At 48.1% G+C, this 25,683-nt stretch overlaps 1 protein-coding gene across 7 annotated transcripts; it reads left to right on the forward strand.

Annotated features, from left to right (window-relative positions):
- The first annotated feature begins 982 nt into the window (after positions 1-982).
- On the forward strand, positions 983-25,515 carry UBN1 (ubinuclein 1). 7 transcript variants are annotated; one of them, XM_055806493.1, is made up of 18 exons: positions 983-1,139; positions 1,703-2,129; positions 3,910-3,996; positions 4,956-5,051; positions 5,329-5,463; positions 6,076-6,179; positions 7,327-7,765; positions 10,520-10,590; positions 11,913-12,042; positions 12,266-12,384; positions 12,864-12,992; positions 13,909-14,052; positions 17,062-17,112; positions 18,284-18,326; positions 18,650-19,870; positions 21,268-21,520; positions 21,842-21,931; positions 24,504-25,515. In XM_055806493.1, exons 2-18 carry the CDS (start codon positions 1,890-1,892, stop codon positions 24,554-24,556), a joined length of 3,405 nt encoding a protein of 1,134 aa, XP_055662468.1. In that variant the 5' UTR covers positions 983-1,139; positions 1,703-1,889; the 3' UTR covers positions 24,557-25,515. The 7 variants fall into 7 exon arrangements, with proteins under 7 accessions (XP_055662468.1, XP_055662471.1, XP_055662470.1 ...); XM_055806496.1 differs by having other exon boundaries at positions 21,268-21,382; XM_055806495.1 differs by lacking the exon at positions 21,842-21,931.
- Positions 25,516-25,683: the final 168 nt, after the last annotated feature.

Genomic DNA, 25,683 nt, shown 5'->3' on the forward strand with positions numbered 1-25,683 from the left:
ACTAGCTTCCTTTGGTCAACTTGATAGGTAATCTTGTCATAAAAGGAGATTAAGTTGGTTAAGCAAGACTTTCTCCTTGTGAAGCTGTTGGCTATGACCAACAACTGCGTTATCTCTCAAGTGTTTTCCAGTAAATCCCAGAATAACTTTCTCCATAATTTTATGAGACACTGAAATGAGACAGGCCTATAACTACCAAGGTCTTCCTTCTCACCCTGCTTGAAAACTGGGACATTTGCCCGCTTTGTCAGTAGCGCTCTCTGTAGACTCCCAAGACCGGTGAAAAGTATGAGAGGTCCTGTGATGACATTGGCCAGCTCTTTCAGTACCCTGGGATGGATCCCATCAGGCTCCATAGCCTTACGCACATTCAGGTGGAACAGGCAGTCCCAAACAAGTTCAGGGTCGGCTGGGAGTCTATCTTCCCCCCGCAGTCATGGTCTTCCAACACAGGGCTGCGGGAGTCCTGGCGCTTACAGCTTCTGTTACTTTCCCACTCTGCTGCCTGCACTCCTTAGGTCGCATTGAATTCTACGGAATAAATTTGTGCTGGTTTAAACGCTCCTGGGTCCAAGAGGGGCAGGATGAACGCGGCGGCAGGAGTGTTCAACCCTTTGGTTTCCACCAGGCTCCACCGAGCGCCTGTCTGTACGTGACGGGGAGGCGGGCAGCCGCTCTGAGCGCCCCGGAACAGCCGCCGCTGTCGCCCCTCACCCTCCGGTGCCGGCCCGCGGCCCCCACACCCCTCCGAGGTCCTCCCCACAGCAGCCCAAGGTACGGCGGTGCCAGGCAGGGAGCCCCGTTGCGCCGGCGGAGCCCGAAACGCGTCAGAAGCCGCTGCACTACCCCCATCTTTCTCAGCACTCCCTCCCTCCCGCCGCCGCGGCGCAAGGGCTGCCGGGACGAGGCGGTACCGGCAGCGGGGATTGGTCCGCCCCCGTCACGTGGCACGGCCGTCTGTGAGATCGCCCGTTCCTCCGAGGCGTGACTGCGGCGGCGGCGGCGATTGGGCGCGGGGCGCGCGGCTTCAGCGCGAGGGCAGTGCCCCCCCCCCCGCACGTGACGTAGACGCGGGGCTCGGAGGCGGCTCGGGAGTCAGGCGGCGGCGGCGGCGGCGGCCGCGTCCCGCAGCGGCGGCGGTGAGTGTGGGGCGGCCCGGCCCCTTCCCCCGCCCGGCCCCGCTGCCCCGCCGCCGCCTTCGCACGCCCCGCGCCGCCCCTCGGCTCCGCGCCCGGCCCCGGCTCCCCGCCGCCCCGCGGCCCGCTCCCCCTCCGCGCGACCGGCCTCGGGCTGCCCGCAGCCCCAGGGCTCCCCTCAGCTCCGCGGCCCGTAGCGCGGCCGGGACCCCCCGCAGGGCAGCCAGCGCCCGGGCTTCGCGGGGCCGCCCGCTGGTGCTGGGGACGGAGTTGCTCGCCCGGGGGCGGGGGTGTCTGGGGCTCCGTGCGGCCGCTGGCCGGAGCGGGGCCCTGGCCCGGGGCGGGGCGGCCCCGGCCGCCGTTAGTGCCCGGGGCTGCTGGGCCGCGGCACAGCAAGTCTGGTGGGGCCGCTCGGTGGCTGTATCCTTCAGCCGGTAGCAACGGAGCGGTGTGCTGCGAAGATGGACACCTGGGGCTGGAAAGGAGTGACGGCGTGGGGGGCTGCCAGCCTTGGAGGGAAGTCTGGTTCGAGGCTTGACTTCTTTCTTTGTCTTTAATGATTGCAGCAAGCGCTAGCAGCACGGGCCTCTGCCGTTTCCCAAGGAAACTTCAGAATTAGATGCCTTGTTCCACAGCCAACATCCTCAGTTACCCTTAAGCTGCCGGTGAAATCCGTGTCTGTGCAGCTGGAGCAGGCCTGTTGTGATGCAATGGGAACTATGCCATGAGGACTGGTAAGACTTGGCCATAGCCATGACGGAGCCCCACAGGGTTTCGTTCACCACTCTCCATGGTCCACTGAGCAGCAGCTTCTTGAAGAGATCTCGGAAAGACGATGGAGAGCAGCCCCAGGATTCTGAACCGGCAGCGACAGCTGTTCGAATCACGCTTACTCTTTTTGAGCCGGATCACAAACGTTGCCCAGAATTCTTCTACCCAGATCTTCTGAAGAGTTGTCGAGGGAAAGTAAAAGGTGGTTCTTTAGGAGACAAGGTGAGTCCCCTACCTGTGGCCTGTGGGGAACCTGCATGGTATCTGAAGATTTCAAAGGCTTTTTCGGTATTGCTGTTTTAATGCTGTTTTGAGAGCTGGGCGCGTGTTAGCTGTAAGGTGCTGAGAGCTGGAAGGAGGGTGGTCAGGCAACGCGCGGGCAGGAGAACTGGTATCCAGGCAGCTGTTGCCAGCCTGCATTGTCCCACTCCTTTGCCTTGGCTGGAACTGCACTTCAGAAGGGTGATGTGTTGGTGGCAGAGTGTGGGACGTAATGCTCGTTTGGTTTGGAACTGTTTGGCCTAAAGTGATTTTGGCTATGGCTATGAGGAGCTCTATTCCAAAGAGCATTGAAATGAGATACTTCTGTGACAAGTGCTTATATCTTTCTGGGACTCTGCTCTACTGTGTGTGAATGCTTCCACCACAGTGCTTGGCATCTCTTCCTGTGTGGTGGACGTGGTGCTTTCAAGTGTTGCCTGACAATTGTTTGCCTGTTGAAAGCCATTTCTCAGGATATGATGATGTGCAAACTTCTGTAGCATGTGAACCTTGTGTTATGGGTGCTTTTCTATGAAAACAAAGTTGATTGGATTCTGCTGACTTTTACTGTTGCTCTTCAGAACTGTTTAGCAGTGCGTTGATAATTCACGCTGCTTTTTTTTGTTTGTTTTTTGTTTTGAAAGTCAGGAGAATTAGAGACATGTACAGAACTGGCTGAGAGAGCATCCAAAACCTAGAGATGCTCTCAGAATCATAGAATGCTTTGGGTTGGAAAGGGACCTTTAAAGACCATCTAGTCCAGTGAGCAGAGACACCTTCCACTAGATCAGGCTGCCCAGAGCCCCGTCCAACCTGACCTTGAATGTGTCCAGGGACGAGGCATTCACCACTGCTCTGGGCAGCCTGTGTCAGTGTCTTAATGCCCTCAGCTTAAAAAGTTTCTTCCTTATATCTAATCTAAATTTACCCTCTTTTGGTTTAAAGCCATTCCCCCTTGTTCTATCGCTATGGGCCCTGCTAAAAAGTCTGCTCCCATCTTTCTTATAAGCCCCCTTCAAGTATTGAAAAGCCTGGTCTCCCTGGAGCCCCAGCTCTTTCAGCCTTTCCTTGTAGGAGAGGTGCTCCATCCCTCTGATCATTTTCGTGGCCTCCTCTGGACCTGCTCCAACAGGTCCATGTCTTTCCTGTGGTGGGGACCCCAGAGCTGGAGGCAGCGCTGCAGGGGGGTCTCAGCAGAGCAGAGGGGCAGGATCCCCTCCCTCACCGCGCTGGCCATGCAGCTGGTGATGTAGCCCAGGGGACGGGTGGCTTTCTGGGCTGCGAGTACACATTGCCAGCTCATGTCCAGCCTTTCATCTATCAGTACTCCCAAGTCCTTCTCTGCAGGGCTGCTCTCAATCCCTGCATCCTCCAGCCTGTATGGATACTGGGGGTTGCCCCAGCCCAGGGGCAGGACCCTGCAGTTGGCCTTATTGAACCTCATAAGGTTCATGTGGGCCCATATCTCAAGCTTGTCCAGGTCCTTCTGGATGGCATGATGTCCTTCAGGTGGCAGCCGCTCCACTTACCTTGGTGCTGTCCGCAGACTTGCTGAGGGTGCACTCAATCCCATTCTCTATGTCACTGATGAAGATGCTATATAGTACTGTACTAAATACTAAAGGTTGATTTGGCTGAGCTTTTGCCTGGATGCTCTAGTCATGATGGGTTTAATGCATGGGGATTTGATGGCAGTGTAACTGGATCAATTCTGATGTTTTTGTCGTCTTTATTTTTGCAGAAGAAAGACCTGGCTGATCCCTTTAATGATGATGAAAAGGAAAGGCATAAAGTGGAGGCTCTTGCTAGGAAGTTTGAAGAAAAATACGTATGTTTTTCTTCTTTATGTTATGTTATCCTCTAGAATGGGCAATGCTGCTTAGCTCTCAACCAGTAGTTTAATGTTTATTGGCTCTTACGCTCCTGTTCTCCTGCAGTCCTTTATCCTAGGTGGAAGGTACTGTTTTCTATGTTCCTTTTCTGCCTCAGGGCTGTGTTCCACAAAAATAGTTCAGATGCGTTCTTAAATCGGATTAGTCTGATTAAAGTGAATGGCCTTCTCACTTGTAGTAGCAAATAACTTACTGTAATTCATGAAATGTAATTTTCTTAAGCAAAGATTAATTTCTAAGCCTTGTTGCTGCAGCACGATGTAATCTGTCAAGTCTTGAAGTATGGTGCTGTGGTGACTTTGCAGCCCTTAGGACAGTAGTACTGAGCTGGGTAGCACAACAGACATCTCTATCTTACCCATTTCCTTTCTGTTCGTCCTCTCACTTTATTTCTCTAGATGGCAATAAAACTGCATTATGTTTTACAACTGGCACTTTTGGATAGAGAGTTGCTGTATTGGCTTGTGGTCCAGATTTGACCTATGGGTCAGCCTGATGTACCACGTGTATGTTTGATCCATGTAGTACTGACTTTGTACTGACTGCATAGCAGTTAGAACAGTCCATCTCTGTGCTGGCAGAAACGTTGAAGTGGTGCAGACCAATTCAGCGTAGTCTGCTGACACAAATTCTGCCTGTCTGGCAGGTCAGCGTCTTGTTTCATTTGGCCACGTCATTTTTGGTTCTGTGTGACAAGGCCTAAAAGTGGATTTACCGTATCCTGAGATTACGGTATGATGGGAGTTAACGTTGGTTTGGTTCTGCTGCTTCTAAGAGCAAGACAGAGCTTGTTCCCTTTTCTGTGCTGGAGCCAATGTCACTGTCCCGTATTGGGCCTGTCCCCACGGTAAATGGAAAAGGAGGATGAATACATTGTCCATCTTTTATTGTTTAGGGTGGCAAGAGACGCAGAAAGGACCGTATTCAGGACTTGATTGACATGGGGTATGGATATGACGAATCGGACTCCTTCATCGATAATTCTGAAGCAGTGAGTACTGGGGCAGGAGCGAGGCTGGTTAAAGGCCTGCGGGGGCTGAGCTGGCATCTGGGGAGAACCTGAACAGGGTGCAAGCCAGGAGCGTGCCAGGGCTGGGGGGCGACAACTCCTGGGGCAACTGCATGGCAGGAGAATGCTGGTTGGCAGGCATGTCCACAGCCCTGTTGGTTCTTGGTCCACAAATCCCACTCCATTCTCCAAGCAACTCAGCTACAGAATGAGGTAACAAAGCTTACAGCACCAATAGATTGTTCTCTGTTGTTTCCAGTATGATGAGCTTGTTCCGGCTTCTCTTACCACGAAGTATGGAGGGTTTTACATCAACTCAGGAACACTGCAGTTTCGGCAAGCATCTGAATCTGAAGATGATTATGTTAAAGAGAAAAAGAAAAAATGTCCCAAGGTCAGCAAGCCAGCTTTCTTGGTCATTTTCTTTGTTAGAGCTTGGAGAGTTTGCGTTGTGAAGTGTGTTGACATTCAAAGTAGAGTTGAGGTTTGTGAATTGGTGTGGACAGAATGGGGATGAACACTTGAAATACCATTCTGTCCCTGTATTTGATAGTAAAGTGAAGCACATCTGGCATGGATGAGGCTCTGGTGGGGTTGTCTAGTTCCTAGAGTAGAGGTGATAGTAGTCCCTTGTCCCCCTGAAAAATTGGTTAGCCTGATGGGGATGGAGAAAACAGTGGTCCTCTTTGGCAGCGTCTGTTGGAGACAGCTCTGTTTTCACAGTGCTGAGGTGAGGCGATTAAAAGGGGAAAACCAGCAGCAGCATTTGGCATCCCTTCCCCTTTACGGATGGGATCATCTCTAGTGCAAAAGCTAGGTGTGCTGTGAGTTCTTGAAGACAGTGCATGCCAGCACCGTGGTGACAGATGTGTGGGGTTTGGGTTAATGTGTCGGGTGGGGAAGGAGCTGTTCTCCTGTTCTTGGGAGAGGGCCCAAAATGGCTCTGAGGGTGCAGATAGCATTGTAGGAGATGCTTTGGTTGTGACTTCATTTCAACCCTCTCCAGAAGCGGAAGTTGAAAGATGGAGGTGAAAAAATGAAGAAGAAGAAGAAAGATGATTCTTACGACAAGGAAAAGAAATCCAAAAAGTCCAAGTTTCCAAAAGCTGGGTAAGGAGGGGGAGGGAACGCCTGCTGCTCGACACCTGGCTTCAGGGTTACAGGTGGCATTTCTTCTGCTGCAGTAGTACCTGATCGGTGTGGGGTGGCTCAAGTGCATGCTGCATAAACACCAGCAGGCAAACCCCCGTAGCTTCCAAAGTGGGAGAAAAAAGGCAGCTGAAGATCAGAGAAGGGGCACAGTTCCACAGCAAGTGTCCCGAGCAGAGGGGCACAGCTAGCTGCGATGTTGGTGTTCCTTGGAGCTCTGTTTAGGCGCTCATGGTGGGAACAGATATTGGAGAGCCTGAAGAGAAGGAAAAGGACTACTAAGACAAAGTTGATGGGAGGAAGGGCAGAATGAAAGGGCATGAACTCAGAGCTGTATGAGTGTCAGGTTAACAGGGAGGAAGAGGTCAGAAGGACATGGGTGGCCAGAGCAGAAAGGCAAGTTGTGTGTTGGTGCTCTCGCTGTGTAGTTGTTGTACTTCTGTCCAAAGTACTTCTTGGATGAGTGCTTTATTCTCTTCTTGTTCTGTTGGTTTGCCCTTGCTTTTGTCTGCCTGGCCTCTCTGTTTCAATGTCTGTATCTGTTGCTTCTGTCTCTTTTCCTACATTTTCCTTCTAGTTTTTTCCTTCTTGCTGTAACTTTTACTCAGGGTTTTCTTTCTCCTGCTTGAATCTGCTTTCTGGCAACACCAAACCACATGTCTGGCACAGTACTGTCAATACACGATTCCTTTGTAGCAAGGAAAAGCAGTTTGCTGTTCTGGTTTTGATAGGCAAGAAGCATCAAGCTGCTGTCACATTAACTCTCTCTTGCTTCGGTTCCTCTGCGCTAGTTTGTGTTTCTTGCTTGTTTCTTCCTTTCTGGAACAATGCATGCAGTTAAATAAGTGCATAGCTGAGTGGAGATGGCTTAAGCTCCATCACCTCTCCTCAGTGAGGAAGGACAGCCGTCTCTTCTCCAAGCTGACCAAACAGCAGGACCTTAAAAGGCTGCAGTATATTTTTCCCGGTGTAATTGGTTAAGGGGCTGAGACTTTCCAGGGGATTGGTGCATATGGCTGAAGTGGACTGGGATGAAGGTATCCTTCTTTCTTCCCCTTCATCTTGTATTCATCTCAGTTCCCTTTCCTCCTCTGTACTTTGTTTACAGCTTTACGGCATTAAATGCAAGTAAGGAGAAGAAGAAGAAGAAATACTCTGGAGCTCTTAGTGTCAAGGAGATGCTGAAGAAGTTTCAGAAAGAGAAGGATGCTCAGAAGAAAAAAGATGAAGAGCAGAAGGTGGCGACTCCTTCACCAGCAGAACCTCCAGCGCCAAGGGAGGCAGAGGCGATAGCTGACCCTTTGCTGTCACTTTTTGGCCATGCCAGTGACAACGACCTGCTTCAGGCAGCGACAGCTATGGACTCATTAACTGACTTAGACCTGGAGCGGCTTCTCAGTGAATCCCCAGAAGGAAGTCCTTTTCCTGATGTGGAGGATGGGAGTGATCCTATTGGGATGGGCTTGGAACAAGATTTCAAACAACCACCATCCCTCCCAGAAGGCCTGCCAGCCCCTTTGGAGAAGCGCATCAAAGAACTGGCTCAGGTATGGCAGTTCATTGCAGGGCAGTAGGATGGTGTGATTACTGGAGGGGGGCAGCTCTGCTGGGTTTGTGGCAGAGAAGAGCACAGTGCAGTGCCACATGGGATCACACTGCTGTGTCACCCAGTTTTCTCTTATGGCCAAGTCACCTTCTTGAATGCCTAGGCATCAGGTAGTGTCAAAGGCCTTGGCCTTGTTATCTACTGAATCATAGAATGGTTTGGTTTGGAAAGGTCCTTAAAACTTTGTCTTTAATGAACATGAATAATGCATGAATGTAGTACAATATCACACCTGTCAGTATTGCTTCTTGACCTCTGTTGGCAAAGTATGGACCGGATGCAAGAGGTAATTACCAAAGTCAATTTAACATGAATGAACTTAAAATGTGAACTAATGAGGCTGAAGGGGAAATTCCACCATAATAGTTTTAATGTGCTGTGATGGTCAGGACAGCACCTGTGAAGTGGCCTGTAGTGTTCTGTATATAAAATAAGTGGGTGCAGCTGGAAAGCATTACCTGCCCTACAGTGTAAGAAGGCATAAAAAGCCCTGTAGATGGGGCTTGAGGATTTGTTAGAGCTGTTTCCCATGTCATATGCAAGCAGATGCCTTCACTGAAGCATGGATGCAATTTGACATCTCCCACACTGGAGCTGCATCACTGGCTGTTTGGGTTCTTTACCCATCTTCAATATCTCAGTGTTGGGGTACCATTTAGGGAGTGGTATATATTAATTTCTAGAAGTGTGGTCCCACGTCTTTTCGCCAGTAGCTCCTCCTACAGCTGGACTCCTGTGGGACTCCCCCATCTTCTCCAAAGTGTTGCCCTGGGCTTAGGGAAGCGCTTTTCTGGAGAAGCGAGAGCCCTGGGTACTGGTCAGGGATCCCTCTCCTGACATGTTGAAGTGCGCCTTCAGACTTGCAGTGGGGCTCCTCTGATGTGAGGGCTGTTGCCATCAGCCTGTCAATAAATGCTGAAGTGTTTTGTTCCTGCTGCTAGAGTTTTTAAACATTGATTTTAAGTCGTAAACAGTGCTCTTAGACCTTTGCAGTGGTGTGTGTTCGGCCTTCTGTGGCACAGTAATTTAGAGCACCAGTTACTTAAGCATATCTTACTTAATAACTCCTGTTACTAAAGATGAGTTGCTATTAAAGATAGCTGTGTTCTGCTGAGACATTTTGAGTGTGTATAGTGTTGTTGAGCAGATGGAAGAGAAGGATGAATTGAGAAAAATATTGCCACAGCTGATAAAAAGAATGAGCTCTTCATGGATTTGCTATTTAGGTTGTTAACAGCAAACACTCAATGTGAAACAGCTGTTCCTGAACTATATCTGAGGTAAAGGAGAATATTACAGAAGGTCCCATGATATCAAGCTGATCGTTAATGTGGTTGCAAGATAGTGTAATAGCAGACTACCCACAGACTTTCCTGCTGAGATGCTTCTGCTGCTGTGTCTCTTGTTGCTGGACTGTGTGTGTTAAGACAAGAAACCAGGGAGGACAAATACAAGGTTTAAGAAATTGAAGCTTCTGTCAGATAGGATTTTGTGACGTGAACTCTGTTGCAGGTGGGGATGAAGAGGTGCCATACCTCTGTGAGCCAGGTGTCTTCCATCCCAGCAGGTGGGAGCATCCCCTGAATTAAATGGAGCCTCCAGGCATTTCCTCTTCTACTTAAACTGATTTGACTTTAGCCCTCTCCTTCCTAAAATAATTTTCCTGTTGAGGGCTCTCTTTAGTGTTGAGCCTTTTCCTTTGACACCACCAACCATTGCTGACAAAGAGGAATGTACACTTTCTGGGCATAAATTAATTGCTTACCAGCCTCAACCTTGGAGTGTTAAATCAGGGGATTTCAAAATCATGCCCTTCTGTCCTGGTCTGCTTTCCCTTGCAAGGAATCGCTAACTTGATGTGGTGCCTTGTGGTATGAATCCCAGTTTTGTTTACATCCCTGCTCAGAAGGGACTGAAAGCTCTTGGCAGTTTTTTACTGTTTCGTTAATCTCTTGGAATTATTTTCCTGCTGGACATATTTTTCATGGGTGTGATTTTTGGGCAGTGCTGTGTTTGCTGCAGTCATAGCTCAGGAAGCTTCCTGAACAGGATTTTTTTTTTTAATTATTATTTTTTTTTTTAGTTTCCATGGTGTTGATTGGGAATAACTGTCCCCTGTGGGTCTTTCTGTTGGTTTCTTAGCTTAGTGTTCAGATTGGTCTAGAAAGCCTGGTGATAAGTATTCCTGACCCTCATTAAATGTTCCAGGGACAAGTGCTATGCTCATATTACTCAATCTAACAGCTCTAATGTGAAGTTAAAACCGTGCACTGGAACTGTCCCTTCTCCCCATGGGAAGTATGCCAAAGCCACCCGTTGCCACCAAGCAATCTCCTTTGTTAAATGGAGGTTATCTTCATTCCAGCGCAGCAATTCCAATGCACTTGACTAGTACATCTGGACAGGAGAATCTAGAATGGGAAGGTCTGTGGGCAGGGCATGGTCTCACCAGTTCAGATGGCAGGGTTGGACTTGGAACTGAGGAGGCCTAAGAGGAGCGGGGCAGGCACGAATCTCTCTCCTGTCTATCAATTGTGGCATCTTTCAGCCTGTCTACAGCAGGTAGCTGGTGCAGAGTTTGATGGAATAAAACTGTGCCTTGTTTTACAGTATTTCTGAATCAAGACTACTTGATTGCTTGTGCTTGTCTGTATCTGTGAACTGATGATGACTTGTGTTATTTGCTGATTTCCAGGCTGCCAGAGCTGCAGAGGGAGAAGGCAAACAGAGATTCTTCACTCAGGATATCAACAACATCATACTGGAGTAAGTGCTGCTGTGAGAGAGGAGTGAGGAAGGAGAATATTAGAGCATTTTTGGTAAATTCAGGAGCAGGTTCAGCAGGAGTTATGCAGATGTCTTTGTACAGATCCTGCACTCAGAACATGCCTAGGAGACTTTCATGTTATCCTAGGAATGGCTTTCAGTTGAACTATGATGTATAGCTGAGGTAGGGGAATGCTGGAGGGGATGTATCCAGGTCTCCTGTTCTCAAGGTGTTACTTGGTATCTGTGTAATTAAATTTGGTCACTTGACCTGTGATTGTAACTTGATACAAGAACACTAAATCTCCCCCTGTCAGAGATGTCAGGCATGTTCTTTGCTACTTAAGTTATATGTTGTATGGAATGTTTTATAGCTGGGATAAGACTGCTGTGTTCAACTGGCTTTCTGTGCGTACTGGGGAAACTCCATTACTGCTCTGTGTTTTCAAGTTCCCCAATTATAGAATACCAGTGTTGCTTCACACAGCTGTTGATAATGGCTTCATTCTTCTTCAAGTGCCTGGAGAAGGCTGATGAATGCACGCAGCTTTGTGATCATCACAGTGTAATAATACTTACACAGAGGCTTTAATTTCATTAAGGTTTATCAAGGCACTTGAAGGGAAATGCCAAAAGGAAGTTTGGGAGTCTGTTTCCGTCTCTTTTCAAGTGGTGATTACCACCTTTCAGCATTCTAGTGGTGACTGCACAAACAGTCCTAATCTGTTGTCAAACCAATAACTTTAACCACATTGAGAAGAGATTATAGATTGGTGTGACTTTGCCATATAATCAATTAGAGGGTTTTACACTTACTGACACTGAGAAAAAAAAAAACAAACAAAAACTTAAAAAGCTGGTCTCCCTAGGTTTTATATAACTGTGCAGATGGGTTTGGCACATGCTGACCTTTCTAACCTACTTCACTGGGAAGGAAGTTCAAGCTCAAGGGATAAAGTTTGTTTCTATATAATCCTGAGTTAGACTGCTGTAGTATCTGACATAAGCAGCGTGTACCTCTCATTTCATTGCCTGATGCTCCTGCACTTCAGTTGCCAGGCAGAACTGCAGAACAAATGAGACTGCTGACATCCTTTTGTTCCTTTTCCAGATACTCTGAAACTATATTAAAAGGCATAGCTTGGGATAAAGGGCTTGAGTCTGTTGATTCTAAAATCTAAAGAACTATCACATAGTTTGGCTTGTACTCTGCCCCTCTCTCCCTGCCTCCGGCTCCCCAGGTTGCATCAGAGTTGCACTGATGTTGCTTAGAGAACCCCTGCCAGATCCCTGGTCAACGTTGTCTTTGTTTTGTTCTTCAGCATAGAGCTGCAGACCCGGGAGTTGAACAGCCAGATCCGGTCAGGGGTGTACGCTCACCTGGCTGCTTTCTTCCCCTGCAGTAAGGACACTCTGGTCAAGCGTGCCCGTAAGCTTTATCTCTATGAGCAGGTGAGTGAATTTGGCAGCCCAGCCCTGTCTCATGTGTGTTAACCCAAATCTCCAGAGCACAACTGTTGTCTACCTAAGGTGGTGTTGTCCTGCACTGAGCATGGGTCAGGCACCACGTTTGGTGGTGCAGATTCAGAACTGGCCAGGTCTTGACCTGACAGATTTGGGTGCCTCAGCTGGCACACACCATGTGGAACATCAGTCTGTTCTGTGATTGCTCTAGGGTGGCCGACTGAAGGAACCTCTACAGAAGCTAAAGGAAGCTATTGGAAGGGCTATGCCAGAGCAGATGGCCAAGTACCAGGAGGAATGCCAAGCCCATACTCAGGCCAGGTTTGCCAAGTAAGCTCCTTGTTTGCTTGTTCTGCATCTGTAGCCCCTCTCAGCAGGCTCCCTGTGACCTCATGAAGTTTACCACCTATTTTTGTTCTGTAGTCAAAAACTGCTGGTGGGCATTAATTGGCCTAATTAAGCTGTGTGCCGTCTTTGTGCTATCTATGGTGAAGCCAACTACAGCAGCATTGATGAGGCTGTAACTTGGCTGAAGTGTTTCCCTTCTGTGCAGGCGTGTCTTTAAGAACATGGCAGTCTGAGAACAGTAAGGCTGGATTAGTCCCGTGGTTTCTGTTGTACAATATCAGGAGATTTCTTAACTTTGAACACTTAGCTCAGCTCACTCTAAGCAAGAGGTTCAGGCCCTCTTCCCATGCGTGTGTTATCGCTGACTAGCGAGACCTCTGAACAGTGTTGTTAGAGATACTTAATCCTGTCCTTGAACCTCCAGGACAATGACTTCCACTTCATCTCTGTCTCCATTTTAGGATGCTGGAAGAGGAAAAGGACAAAGAACAGCGCGATCGAGTTTGTTCTGATGATGAGGAGGATGAAGAAAAGGGAGGGAAGCGTGTCATGGGACCGCGAAAGAAATTTCAATGGAATGATGAAATCAGGTTTGCATAATTTAGATATTAAGTGAACTGGTGACTTGTCTTATTCTATGCAGTTGGAAGTGAAGCATTTCGGTGTGTGTATCTTGTTTTCAGAGCAGCGCTCATCGTCTGTAGTAACAGTCAGCTTGGAGGTTTGTGGCAGACTGTGCTGTTTATGGAAGCCACTATTGCGTTTATTAAATCTCACCCTTATATACATTGCAAAATTAAGCTGATTTCAGGCATAGGCCGACTGAGAGAAGTGCTAAGAAGCCTTTATGCAGAGGCCAAAAAGAGGGGCGGATCTCTAGGAAAAGAAGGAACTCCCCTGAATTGCTGAAATCTTACAGACCAGACTCTTAAGACAACCAGAATCTGGTTGTGAACGCTTGTGAAGTTAATGGGGACTGCTGCTCCTGGCACCCAGGAGTCTGACAAAGAACAGTGTGGGGTGAAGGGGAAAGTGACAAAGGATAAAATGAGAATCAGTCCGGCTGTCTTTTTTATCTTGCTCTGTAACAAATTGGGGTGCTGCTCTGTAGGTGGCTGATTCATGTAGAACAAAGCAAGCTTCACTTCCTGCCTTCTCATTGCCTCTCAGCATGAAGGTCTGCAGAGAGGTTCAGTTCTGCAGTTGTTAATGATGCCTGTAATTCTGGCACTGGTTTACCACCTCTGCTGCTTCAGGAGATTAAAATGGGAAGGGGTAACAAGGCTATTATCCCCTGGCACATTGATGTGTGTGCACACAGAGAGCGAGGAACGTGCCTTTCCCTTCCTTTTTCTTGCGGAGGCCGCACAGGGTCGGTTTTATTAGCAAGGTATTACAGAGCCAGGTGTGTCTTGGCGTATTTAGCCAGCCCTGGATAAACGGGAGGACGTCCAACTGGGGAAAGTTGATCTGCGTAACTGTATTTGAAATCTTCCTGTTCTTCAGGGAGCTGCTTTGCCACTTGGTGAAGATTAAGTTGGATGGTTATGACCTTGACAAGAATAAGGCTCAGTCTCTAGAGGATTATGTGAAGACCTTCCTAGATGGAGAGGTGAAGCCCCTTTGGCCAAAAGGCTGGATGCAGGCCAGGTGAGCAAGAATCAAGTTGTACTCCAGGGATTCCATGTCCTAAGGGACCTCGGAAGGTCATTAGCCCTACCCCTGCTCAAAGAATGGCTAGCTTCACAGTTAGATCAGAGTGCTCAGGGCCTTGTCGTATGGAGTTTTGGAAATCTCCAAGGATGGAGATTACCACAGCATCTCTGGGCCCCTGTTACGATACTTAATCGCTCTTCATGAAATCTTTTCTCCTTATTTCCAATTAGATTTCCCCTTGCTGTACTGAACTTATTATTCCCTCTTTTTGCTTTTTATTGTGCACCTTCTGAGAAAGGTCTGGCTCCATCTTCTTTGTGGCTCTGGGCCTCCCTGCTCTTCAGGTAGTGGCAGACTGCCATTAGGTCCCTCCTTGGTCTTCTCATTTTCCAGGCTAAGCAAACCCAGCTCCCTCTACCTCTCCTTGTCTGTCATGTGTCCCTGTTCCTCAGCCGTCGCAGTGGCTCTGGACTGTCTCCAGTTTGTTGACATCCCTCTTTTATTGTGAGGACCCTGAAACTGGATGCCATATCCAGATGGGACCTCACAAGTGCTAAACGGAGAGGAGTAAGCACTTGAACTGCTGGCTGTGCTCTTGCTAATACCTGCCAGCATGTAGTTAGCGCTCAGCAGTACACCCTTGCAGTAGTGAGTCATGTTCAACTTCTCTACCAGGACTCCAGGTCCTTTTCTGCAAGCTGCTCTGTAGCTGGTTGGCACCCGGCCTGTGTTGCTGTGTGGGGTTATTCCATCCTAGCTGCAGGACTTTGCATTTGTCTTTGTTGAACTTCACAAGGTTTGTGTTGGCCCTTCTCCAGCCTGTCAGGGTCCCTGTGAATGGCGCCCCTGTCTTCCAACATATTCTCCCCCTTCCCGCTGTTTTCATGTCACCCTCAAACTTACTGAGAGTGCAGTCCGTGCTGTTGTCCAGGTTTAAGTGACAATGTTCAGTGGTCTTGCTCCCTGTATTGACCTTTGGATGCTGCTGGCAGTGACAAGTTACAAGGTAGAACTGGGACTGAGGTGGGGCTGACTGGTCTGTGGTTTCTTGACCCTGTGTTACAAAGGATTACTCTGTAATCTGTCTCACAAAGGATACATTTTTCAGACACTTTGGGAAATCTTCCCTAGAGTATTCCCAAAAGAAAGCAAAGCAGAATGTTTTAGGGGCTTGCACTAGCACAGCAGAGAGTTGGCAGGCTAAGCAGGAATTTGGTGTGGTTTTCTTTACCCTATCTGGTGTCTTCACTGCTGTTTCCTGCTCTTTCACACCCTCCACCATCTGTGCCATTGAGCTGGCAGTTGCAGAGAGCCCTACAAACTGAAGAAAGTCGTTCTACTGGGACTGTCACCAGCTTCTGGTCTCCTTTGTTTTGCTCAATAGTTTTAAAGAAAGGACAACTGTACAGTCTTACTGCTGGAATCTCTGTCTCTTTGTATATAAAGAGATGGGCAGTGCTGTCTTCTCTCTGCTGAACTTGCTTTTTCGGTTTCATGGGGGATAAAGGAAGAAGTAGGTACCAGTTCTTAAGAGCAGTAAGTATGGGTAGCATGTTAACGGATCCCTTTGGAAAAGTCTGTGGCCATTTATTGCAGTTGCATATGCACATGAAGTAGTGAGCATGGTTGTAGTGTGTTGTAGTGTACGGGAGCTGAATGATGGTATTAGGAGGTGGGTGCAGATTCCTGCTTAGTTAATAAAGATATTACCAGCTTGAGAGTCTTAGCTTGCCAAGGTTTAAAAACGCTTTTCTTTGAATAGAAGGAAATTAAAATCTTTTGCTCCTAGTTTGTGGGTGAAGCTGTTCTTGGGGATACAGATGTTCACCTAAGACTCAGTGTAGGAGGGCCTTCCAGTGAAGTTAACTACAGAATAACTGAATAAAAGTGGTTTTCCTGGTTGCTTTCCAACGGCTCAAGGACAATGGTTTCTCCTGCTGGGACTCGATGGAGTTGGACTTGATGATCTTTATGGGTCTCTTCCAACTTAAGATATTCTACGATTTTATGACTTGGTGGTTTAAAGGCAGAGGGTAGACTGACAGCCACACATAAGGGGAGGGATTGGCAGCACTAGGAGAACTGTAAACTTTTGTGGACAAGTCAGCTTGATTCACTGTCATCATGATCACAGAAGTTTATCTTTAAGAGGAACTTGAAGGTGGACAGAGTAGCAGCTTTGTGTATGAGTTCAGAGGGGCCCTGCCATGGTTCAGTTTCCTCAGTTAGCACTAAAAGGCAATTAACAAAATACAAGGTTAAAATCAACTTGCTTTTTAAGAGGAAAAAGGATGACAGAAGTCTTTATTAAGCTGTTAATAGCAGAGGAGAAGTGTATTCTGTATGCCAGTACTGATGGTGTATTTATAAGCTTCTCACCCTGACATCTGAGGTGGCAGCTGTTTTAGGTGAAAGAGTGTTCATGTGAGATTCTGGTTTACTTAGCCATGGTAGTAAAGGGGTTTGGCTGAAGCTGTACTTATTGGTTGTGGTTAGTCAATTGTTACAGAAATGGTTGTGCTGATTTAAGAAGTCACCTCAGCTGTTTGCCGGGGACGCGGAGGCAACAGACACACAGTGTGCGACGGCTTCTCATCCCTGTTGCTGTATTTGAGGCAAGGGAAGGTAACTTTTCTCCCTTGAAATTGGTGAAGAGCTCTTGGATGATCTGTGGCAGCAGTAATTAATGCCCAGCTTGAACGATTGTACTGCCTCTCCAGTTGCCTGTCAGCTTTTTAAGCTGGCAGAGCTTTTTCCTTAGTTATTGTCCAACAACTGCCTTAATGGCCTTTCCAGCGCCTACAAGCATAGCTCCCCAGAGAGGGAACTGCGTGGGGGAGTTCAGGAGGATTTTCCTGGAAAAGGGATGAATATTTGTTTGCTCTCTGTGGGTTTAATTTCACTAAGTCCCCTGCTGTACTCTGCAGCTCTATCTCCAGTGATCCCAGCTGCTCTACTGGGTCTTGCTGGATATCACTTCTCATTGCTCTCTTCCCTTCTTAGGACACTGTTTAAGGAGAGCAGGCGTGTACATGGACACCTCACATCAGTCCTGTGAGTATCGCGCAGCATTCCTTTGGAGTGATAACTGGTGAACTCCGTTCCCTGGGGCCTGGGTGGATCGTGCAGGAGCACCTGAGTTTGCTTGGCTCTTGTCAGATAGTTTGGCGCTGCTTCGTTTGGGGAGGTGTAGGGAGAGTAGTTGTTTGTGTGTGACATCTCCCAACAACAGACTTCTGAGGTGCTTTAGCTGTACAGTAAGCGAAAGAGAAGAACTTTGAAGCCAGGTTGCCTCCTGGCCTTGTTCAACAGACTGGAGTCAGGCCTCTGTGCTAGTCCCTTGGAGGCAGATCGAGGTAAAATGGAGTGTGATGCCAGCACTGTGATTATTGCTGCCTGTTCAGTCGGTCCTTACTGGATTCCCTCTTTCTTGTTGCCTGGTTAAAGGAGGGGTACAGTGAGCTCAAGCTAGTGAAGATGGTGCAACAGGCTTGTGGGTGGCAAAGCAAGAGAGCCATCAGAATCCAGCTGGGCAGGTGCTTTAGTGCCAAAGGGTCTTGTGGATCTTGCTGGCAGTCTGTAATAGATGATGATACAGACTTAGGCTGATGTCTGTTTGACAGACAGTCCTGTTCTTGGCACTGGATGGGTGAAGGGAAGTGTGAGAGAGAGTATGCAATAGAGTGTATAGAGTCATCCTTCCCTCAGCCATACTGTTCCAGCAGTTCAGGGATGTCTTGTACCAGAGATTGCATCTGACCAGACCAAATGATCTATTTTCCATGAATTTGGCAGATGCTTTTGCATCCTTGACTTCTTCTGGGAACCTGAAAGAAATGTGTAACTTTTCTCCAAAACAGTCTCTGTATCAGTTTCTCTCTGGGTGTTGCTATAGCTAGGTCAGCAGTGGGTTCCTGTAGTAGCTCCTGGCCCTGCAGCTGGTGCAGGAGGTATCTGTTGAGTGCTTTTACTGCTCTGCTACCATTTCGAGACTCTGCTCTGCTCCCTAATTCATTCCCCTGCGTGGGAGTTGGGGCTTCCTAGAGCAGCAACCAAATGTCACACCGTTTTGAATCCTAGCAACCCGAGATGCTGCCTCTGTTCCCTCGGTTCTTTGTAAAAGACTCAGTGGATCGTCATTAACAGGGCCCAGGTGTGCTCCCTAATTGGATGCTTCCATGTGGACATTGAGTGAGCTATGTTTCTTTTGTCTCCCTCAAAACAGGGCGAAGAAGAAAGTTATAGCTCCTACTAAGGTGAAAGTGAAGGTGAGTTCTTGTGGTTGACATATACCAAGAGTCAGGTGACTGCCATCTTAAATCCTGTATTTGAGCCTTGTATCTATACATTAGGTACAAAGAAGTTGTGTTGTGAAATAATGCTAGTTGGCGTTGGGCTTGAAAAAACAACTAAAACAGCAGCTAAAATTGATGGCGGCAACAGCAGTAGTTGGCAGGGAGGCGGGGGGCCAGCAGGCACAGAACTTGCTTATTCTGCCTTTTATCCCCAAATTGCGAACCTTCCCTTCCCTTGTCAGCAGTAAATCCTGCCTCTGTTCTGACTGCCTTCTCTTGTGATTTTTTTGTTCCAGGAATCTTCCTGCAAGCCAGATAAAAAGATGTCTGTTCCTTCGATGCACTCAAGCAGCACCTTAGCTCTGTCTTCAGAGCCCCAGGGAGGAGCTCTGGGCATCAGTGCCCAAACCAGAGAACTCTTGTCCCTTGGGACAGCCCAAGCAGCCAGCAGCACTGGCACTCCTGCTACCTTCATGGATGACTCCTTGGATGAGGACTTAATTCATAATCCCACTTCCTCCCTCGAAGCAGTCTCTAAGGAACTGGCTGTGCTGAACAGCAGAGTGGGAGAGAGCCCTGACTTTACTCTTCCTGGAGCTCCAAAAGCTCCACCAGAGAAGATCCCAACTCTTGCATCCTCAGAGGAGAAGAGGACGTTTCCAAAGTCCAACCCTTCTCCTACATCATCCTCTGGTTCCCTCCAGTCTCCTCTAAATTTCCTGGCTGAGCAGGCCCTGGCATTGGGCCAGTCTTCTCAAGACAAAAAGACAGAGAACTCTAATTACAAAGACCTATCCTGCCAAGCCTCTCCCAGCAAAATCCTTCCTGAGGCGCACCAGGCTAAACAGAAACACCACAGCCTGGTCCGGCCAAGCCATGGGTCTCAGACCTCCACCCCAGTGCAGGCTTCTCAGGTGAAGGTCTTTCACTCAGGCAGCCAGCTACAGAAAACTTTCACCTCCCCGGCTCAGTTTGTCAAACTGCAGAATCCCAAATCCTCTGCCCCACTGCCCCAACGCTCCCTCCTCCAGCAGGTCAAGTCATCAACCAAAGCTCAGAGCTTCCATTCCTCTGCGTCACCAAGCAGCACCCAAAACTCCAGCAGCTCCCACAAGAGCCCAGGCTCATCCTCATCATCTCTCAGCTACACAGGAAAGCACTCAAGTGGCTCTAGCTCTTCAGGACAATCTTACAAATCGCCCTTCGTTTCTGGTTCCCTCTCCAAGCATGGGGCTTCTTCCAGCAGCTCCTCATCTGGAGCTTCTGCAAACCAGGGCTGCTCCTCTGGGAGCTTATTGCCCAGTGTGCAGACCCCTTCCTCGGGCCAGGCATCCAGCCGCCCATCCTCAAGCTCCTCCGTGAAGAAGACACCTGTTTCTCAGAAACTGACTCTGGTGGCACCTCCTGGAGGTTCAAATGGAGATTCTAGCGGGGGCACTCAAGGGGTGGCCAAATTGTTGACCTCCTCCCTAAAGCCAGCTGTTGTTAGCAGCACCGCATCTTCTACCTCTGTGCCGGTAAGTAGGGGTGTGCTGGCCCAGCCTAAAGCCAGGAAAATGCATGGCATTGTGTCAGGCCATCTCCTCATTTGTTCAGACTTGCCGTGAAGTGATGACTTCAAAAGAATTTCCTGAAATTCTTGAATGACTGTCTGGATCATGGCTGCTTAGCCTGGGAAGTCCTGGCCTTTGCCATGGGCTTGCGCTGCAGAAGTCAAGCTTTCATTTTCAGTTTAAAGTAACAGCTAAGCAAAATGCTGTGGTACCTTCCAGACTGCGATTTTTGTGTAGGTTGTGTAATGTTCCTGCCCTGGCTTTGTGAGTTATGGGAACAGTAGGGCTCCTGTTTGGGTCAGGAGGAAGTGCGGTAAGGTAAGTTATCACGAGTGCTAGAAATCACTGCATAAACTAATACTGTAGTGACCAGTTTGCTGTTAATTCGGTCTGCAAACTTGGCCTTTCTTAAATTATTGCAAGTGATTTTGGTTTTATTGCCACTTTCTTCACAACTGACCTGTAGGTTAAATAACTTAAGATACTGGACTATAAACTCAAAATGCCCACCCAGCTTTCTTTGGTGGTTCTCTCTGCCCATTTTCTGTTGCTCCCCGGTTACTCCCATAAGCTACTGAAGTGATGTTTGAAATCAAGCTCAGTGGCACACTATGGAGTTCAGGTTCTGACAGTTTGTTGGGATACAATGTCTCGTGAAGGACTCCTGGGTTACCTGTAAAAATTTGTGTTATTCAGAGTTGTATCTAATGGTATAAGGGCCATAATTTTAATCTATAACAAAATGTAATAGTTCCTAATGCTTGGGTATTAATTTGTTGTTGGCTGCTCATACCTGCCTCCTTTTGTGGCATGTGGAAAGAGCTGGGCAGTTAAATGAGTATATTTAAATGGGCCTGAAAACCATGTACTGCTCAGCCTGTGTACCTTGTCTGTTACTGAGATAGAGAGCTGAAAGGCATTCCCCAGTGGTATGTCTCTCCATGGGAGAGATCTCAAATAATGTTCTTGGGTGCAGGGGTACACCAAACTTTGGTGCCTTGAGTTGTCAGCAGTGATACACTGCCAAAAGTGAGCAGGAAGCATCCTCCCTAGAACTTGCAGGCAGTGCGTAAGTTCTTCCTCTGCCTAATAGAGGCACAGTTCCAGGGTAAGGGAATAACGGAGTCAAATCCAATACAGTCGCGTTTAGACGAGCGTAGCATCCAGCAGCTGGATTGCCGGTGTCTGGGGCACTTCCAGGTGGCCTCAAGGGTTGACAGCTCTTTGTTCCTGACTGGGAGGGTGCTTCTTGCAAGGAGGAATTCTTGAGCGCCCCATGTTTTGCAGATCTTCTTTTAAGTATGACTGATACTATGCCTTGGTTAACCTACTCCTGACTGACCTTTTCTGTTGCTTTTCAGAAAGGAACTAGTGGAGCTGTGCTGCTAACGAATTCTCCCTCCTTAAGTGTACTGGCTCCATCCTACAAGTCCAGCAATCCAAAGCTGCCAGCTGCCCTGAGCTCCACACCATTAGGTATTATCTCTCCTATTCATTCCTTCCCTCTTCATGTCATCTCCTTCAGTTCAGACTCCTCCCCAAAAGCAGGAGTATCAAAGGATGCAATAGTTACGGGACCTGCTCCAGGAACTTTCCACCATGGCCTTGGCCATAGTGAGTATACTCCTGTTCATGCATGTGTATGTTACTTGTGCCTGTGCTGTCGAATAACAAGAACATCAGTGCTCTACTGTGTTAATCCATTGCAGACCAACCCATTTTTCTTGCTGTTGCTTCATGCTGTAGTTCATGCATTTAGATCTCCAGCAGCTGCATTTGGAGAACCTTGGGCACATCCCTATAGCTAGCCCAGAAGTCCCAATAGCTGGAAGTTGAGCTCTAGGCTAACTGCTGCAGCTCTTCTGCTCATTTCTGTCTTCAATGTGTATTTGTTCCCTTTTTTCCCCCCTCTTCTTTCTTTGTTTTTCTCTCTAGGTCTTCTAGCTGGCTTGCACTCCAGCCCCCACCATGCAGCGCCACTCCCACATTCTGCCCTGTCCACTCATTTACCGCAAAGTTTGCCAGGTAACTTGTCAGACAGTCGTGTTTGTCTTCTGCGTGGTGAGTCACCCTGTATCTCAGCAGGTACTTCCTCTAGGGGTAAAAGCAAAGTGATTGTCCACACTGGCTGACCGGCGCGGTCGTCGCTAAAGCCCGTGGCCTCGCTGCGGTACCAAGCGAGGTGTAGCCCTCTGTCCTTTCCTCTTTAGCTAGCCAGGGCAAACTTGTGCATTTGTGGAATGATGGGCCCTCAGTGCTTATAGCAAGTGTTGGTTCCTGGGGGTACTCAGCTTTGCTGCTTGCATCGTGGTGAAGAATTATCCTGCCAGGATTAAAGCTGTGCATGTTTATGCACAGTCTGCCAGGATGGCCCAGGAATGAATATTCTGGCTCTGTGGAGTTTTGTTACTGGTGACCTATATAAAATGTGTCAGACCAGAATGTCTTGTGTCTGTGCACTGAGCTAATTGCTTGCACCTCCTTCGTGACAAGTTTGTAGTGTAAATGGAGATGCCTTACTTGGTGTTGACAACATGATGATTTTGCAGTTAAGCCTGTTCCTGCCCCAGTTTGATGTCTGCAGAAGCAATGCATAAAACAAGAGATTTCCGAGGAACACCTTCTCTGCTCCTAAATGGAGTCCTGCCTGGTGGGCTGTGAGCGTGTGTAAATACGTAGCACTGTGGAGGAAGGAGAGAAGTGAGGGGGATCTGTGCAGCATTTAGAAAATTGAAATGCAGGGCCAGCAGATTGGGCTTATCTGCTTCAGGGAGTTGCTTATCCCATTGGTAAATGCCATTTCTGCTTTCTCGATCAAGTGTTCTTTAGCGCTTCAGAGTAGTTTGGTGCCACTGTCTCGGTACCTGCTCCTGCTGTGATTGTCTGACTGGGTGATATGCACTTGGTTTAGGAGTGGGTGTGCTGACCTAATGCTGTCGTACTGAGGCCATTGGATGTGTGGATAACCTGCTGGGGTTCGTGTGGCCTCCCTAAGCAGTTGTAGGGTAAACTGCCCTTGACTGCTGAGCGCAGTGCTGCTTTGCTGAAGAAAGAAGAGTGTGCTGTGCACTGGTGGAAATTCAAAGAATTTGTTGTCTTTGCTTCTTTTGCTGAGGTTTGTCTGAAGTGGGTTGTTATGCCACTCCAATGTGGTGGAGCAGAAGCAGCAGCTACTAGCAGCAACTGCTGCTGTGGCAGATCCTTCCTTCCTGTTTCTAAATTAACAATTGCTAGAGAGTGAGGTGATCGCTTTTGGTTTGAACATGGGTGGTGAAATGTATTCTGTGTCACTAAGGAGGAGTTCCCTCTCCCATTGAGGGAATTTAGGGTGGCTGCTTACTTCACTGTTGCTTGTAGGGCTTGTAACAAAGGCATTTTTCAATGGACTGCTGGTCTTAAGCAGGACATGGTGGCAGAAGCTGCGAGTAGACAAACGGTGACTAGGGATAAGTGAAGAAAAACTGACAATTGAGACTGCTTCATCAGGGACTCACTTTCGCACTTCGTGTTTTCACATAAAGATTGGAGATTGAGCCTAGTGCTATCATCTCTGGGTATACTACCAATTGTGGTGTTTTGTAGAAGAACACAATTGAAGTGACCACCATAATCTTAAAGTGTAATCATTTTGTTTTGCGGCATAAATTGTGGCTGGCTGTGTAAGCAGATGGCCATAGCTGTATTGCTCTGTCTGAAAGCTGCGAGGACTCTGGGAGGTTGCTACAAATGCAAGGAAATGTTGATGTCTTAAGTGAAAGTGTTTATACCAACATTCACCAAAAAAGCGTATGAGCAAGGAGCATCCAGTGCTTGCTTGTGTGTTGTCACTGCTGCATTTGCTAGCGGAGGTGCCTGCACAGCTGCTGCTGTGGCGATGGTTCTGAGTGCTCGCTTTACAGATGTGACGTGCTGGGGCTGAGCTCTTGCATGGAACTGTCCTTGTCCTGGAGAAGAAGCTGTTGCTGTGCTGCTCAGTGCCACTGCTACTTAACTGCACATCTCAGTACACCCATTTGTTCATCATAGTCTGATGGTAGTTTTAATTGCTCCCGGAAAACTTCTGCTTCCTTAAACTTACTTACTTTTTTCTCTCTTCAGTGCATTTTCTCTTTTTCCTCCATACCTGTTCCTTTCTGTTACTTCAGTTGTTAGATTCCTATGATTGCTGTTGCCATCGGTAGGCACCTAAAGCCTTCATTACAGCGGCAAAGGTCTACTACTGGTGTTATTTCAAACCACCTTTAGATGCAAGGCAGCCAGTACCATGTATTTCTGCTGTCCTAGGTGGGGAGACACAGTAGGGCGGCTTTTAGAGAAGGGCATAGGCTACCCAGTCAACCAGCAATCTGAGTCTATGCCATGGTGCTTTTGCTGGGAGGCCACAGGGACCCTCAGTGCTTCCCACACCTCAGGTGCAGAGGCAGGGCTGCTCCTAGTTGTGAGGTGTCTCCAAGCACGTCCTCTTACCCCCTGATTCCTCGCGGCTGAAAGGGAAAAGTACGTCTTTCTGTGCAGAGAAACCTGGCTGCTCCAGCTGTGCGCAGCTCTGTGGAACTGATGTCAAACCCCCTTCCCACTTGGTTGTATTTTCTTTCAGATGCTTCTCAGCTTCACGGCAAAGGGTCCAATGCACAGCAGCGCAAGTTGTGACGTCTGCGAGGAGGGGAGCTAGAGCACACATAGGATAAAACCAAGAGGAACAGGTCATGAACTTTGGATACTGGCTGTGTCTTTTTTTTTTTTTTTTTTCCCCCCCCTCACAACTGGAGAGACTGAACTGCAGTGAGGAACTCATTGGTGTGTTTGCTCGGAGGCTTTCAGAGCTAAGCCCCACACAAAGGGCCACTTTGAGCCATGCCCTAATGAGAGAAGCATTTTGTAGCACTGTTTTATCGCTGCTGCCTTTCATGCATTCCCTGGCACTGGCAGGAGCTAGAACTTGCAGGGAGACTCGGGTGGCTTGGATTTCTTGCAGTGGTTTCCCACCCACCTGTGTCTTTATCTGCCAAGTACCTCCAAGTCCAGTTACCTCCTTGGTTTCCCAGTGGAGGGTATGAAAGGTGCTTCTTTCTTCTGCTTTGGATTTACTTGGATAATTCTAGCACTGCCAGTGCTTTCTGAAGACATTTGACTAACTCTTCAATTGTACTATAAAACTGTGCTACAGTTAATTGGAGGACTTAACGTTTCCTGTGTGGTAAACCTAACGAACCACCTGATGTTCCCCTCTGGAGGAGAAGGAAGACTCTTTAGAGAGACATTTTTAGATGCAGTCATTGACTTTGAGAATTCTACTTCTTTTGGGTTTCGGATTATTTTTTTTTCCCCTCCAAGGGATGCTTTTTTCCTGCTCAGTTTTATCCTCGTTGCCATCGAATGCATTGGATTGGATGGGACACTTTTCAGCATGTCACGTGTATAGGAAGACATAATTCCAGTGCCTTTTATGGTGGAGCAAGAATGGACTAGTGACACACATTTCAGCCCTGTTTTGTGTGCTCCTCAACCCTTTTTTAATCATTCTGTATTTAAAATGTATTCTGGTTTATTTAATAGAGCTTTTTATGGTTGCACATCAAAAAAAAAAAAAAAAGCTGCACTGTCTGGACTTCAGTGGTGTCTTGGTGACTGCAAGTACAGTACCAAATCCAGCAAGAGCACCAGTTCTTATCCAAGTTTGTGCAAGTGGGTTCCAGGCCCTCCCCTAAAGCCATTCTTTCCTAGGGTCGTCGGTTGTGATCTCTTTGGCGGGCAGAGGGAACGATCTAGATTAACCA

This window comes from Falco peregrinus, chromosome 5, assembly GCF_023634155.1.
Source record: "Falco peregrinus isolate bFalPer1 chromosome 5, bFalPer1.pri, whole genome shotgun sequence".
NCBI classification, from domain to species: Eukaryota; Metazoa; Chordata; class Aves; order Falconiformes; family Falconidae; genus Falco; species Falco peregrinus.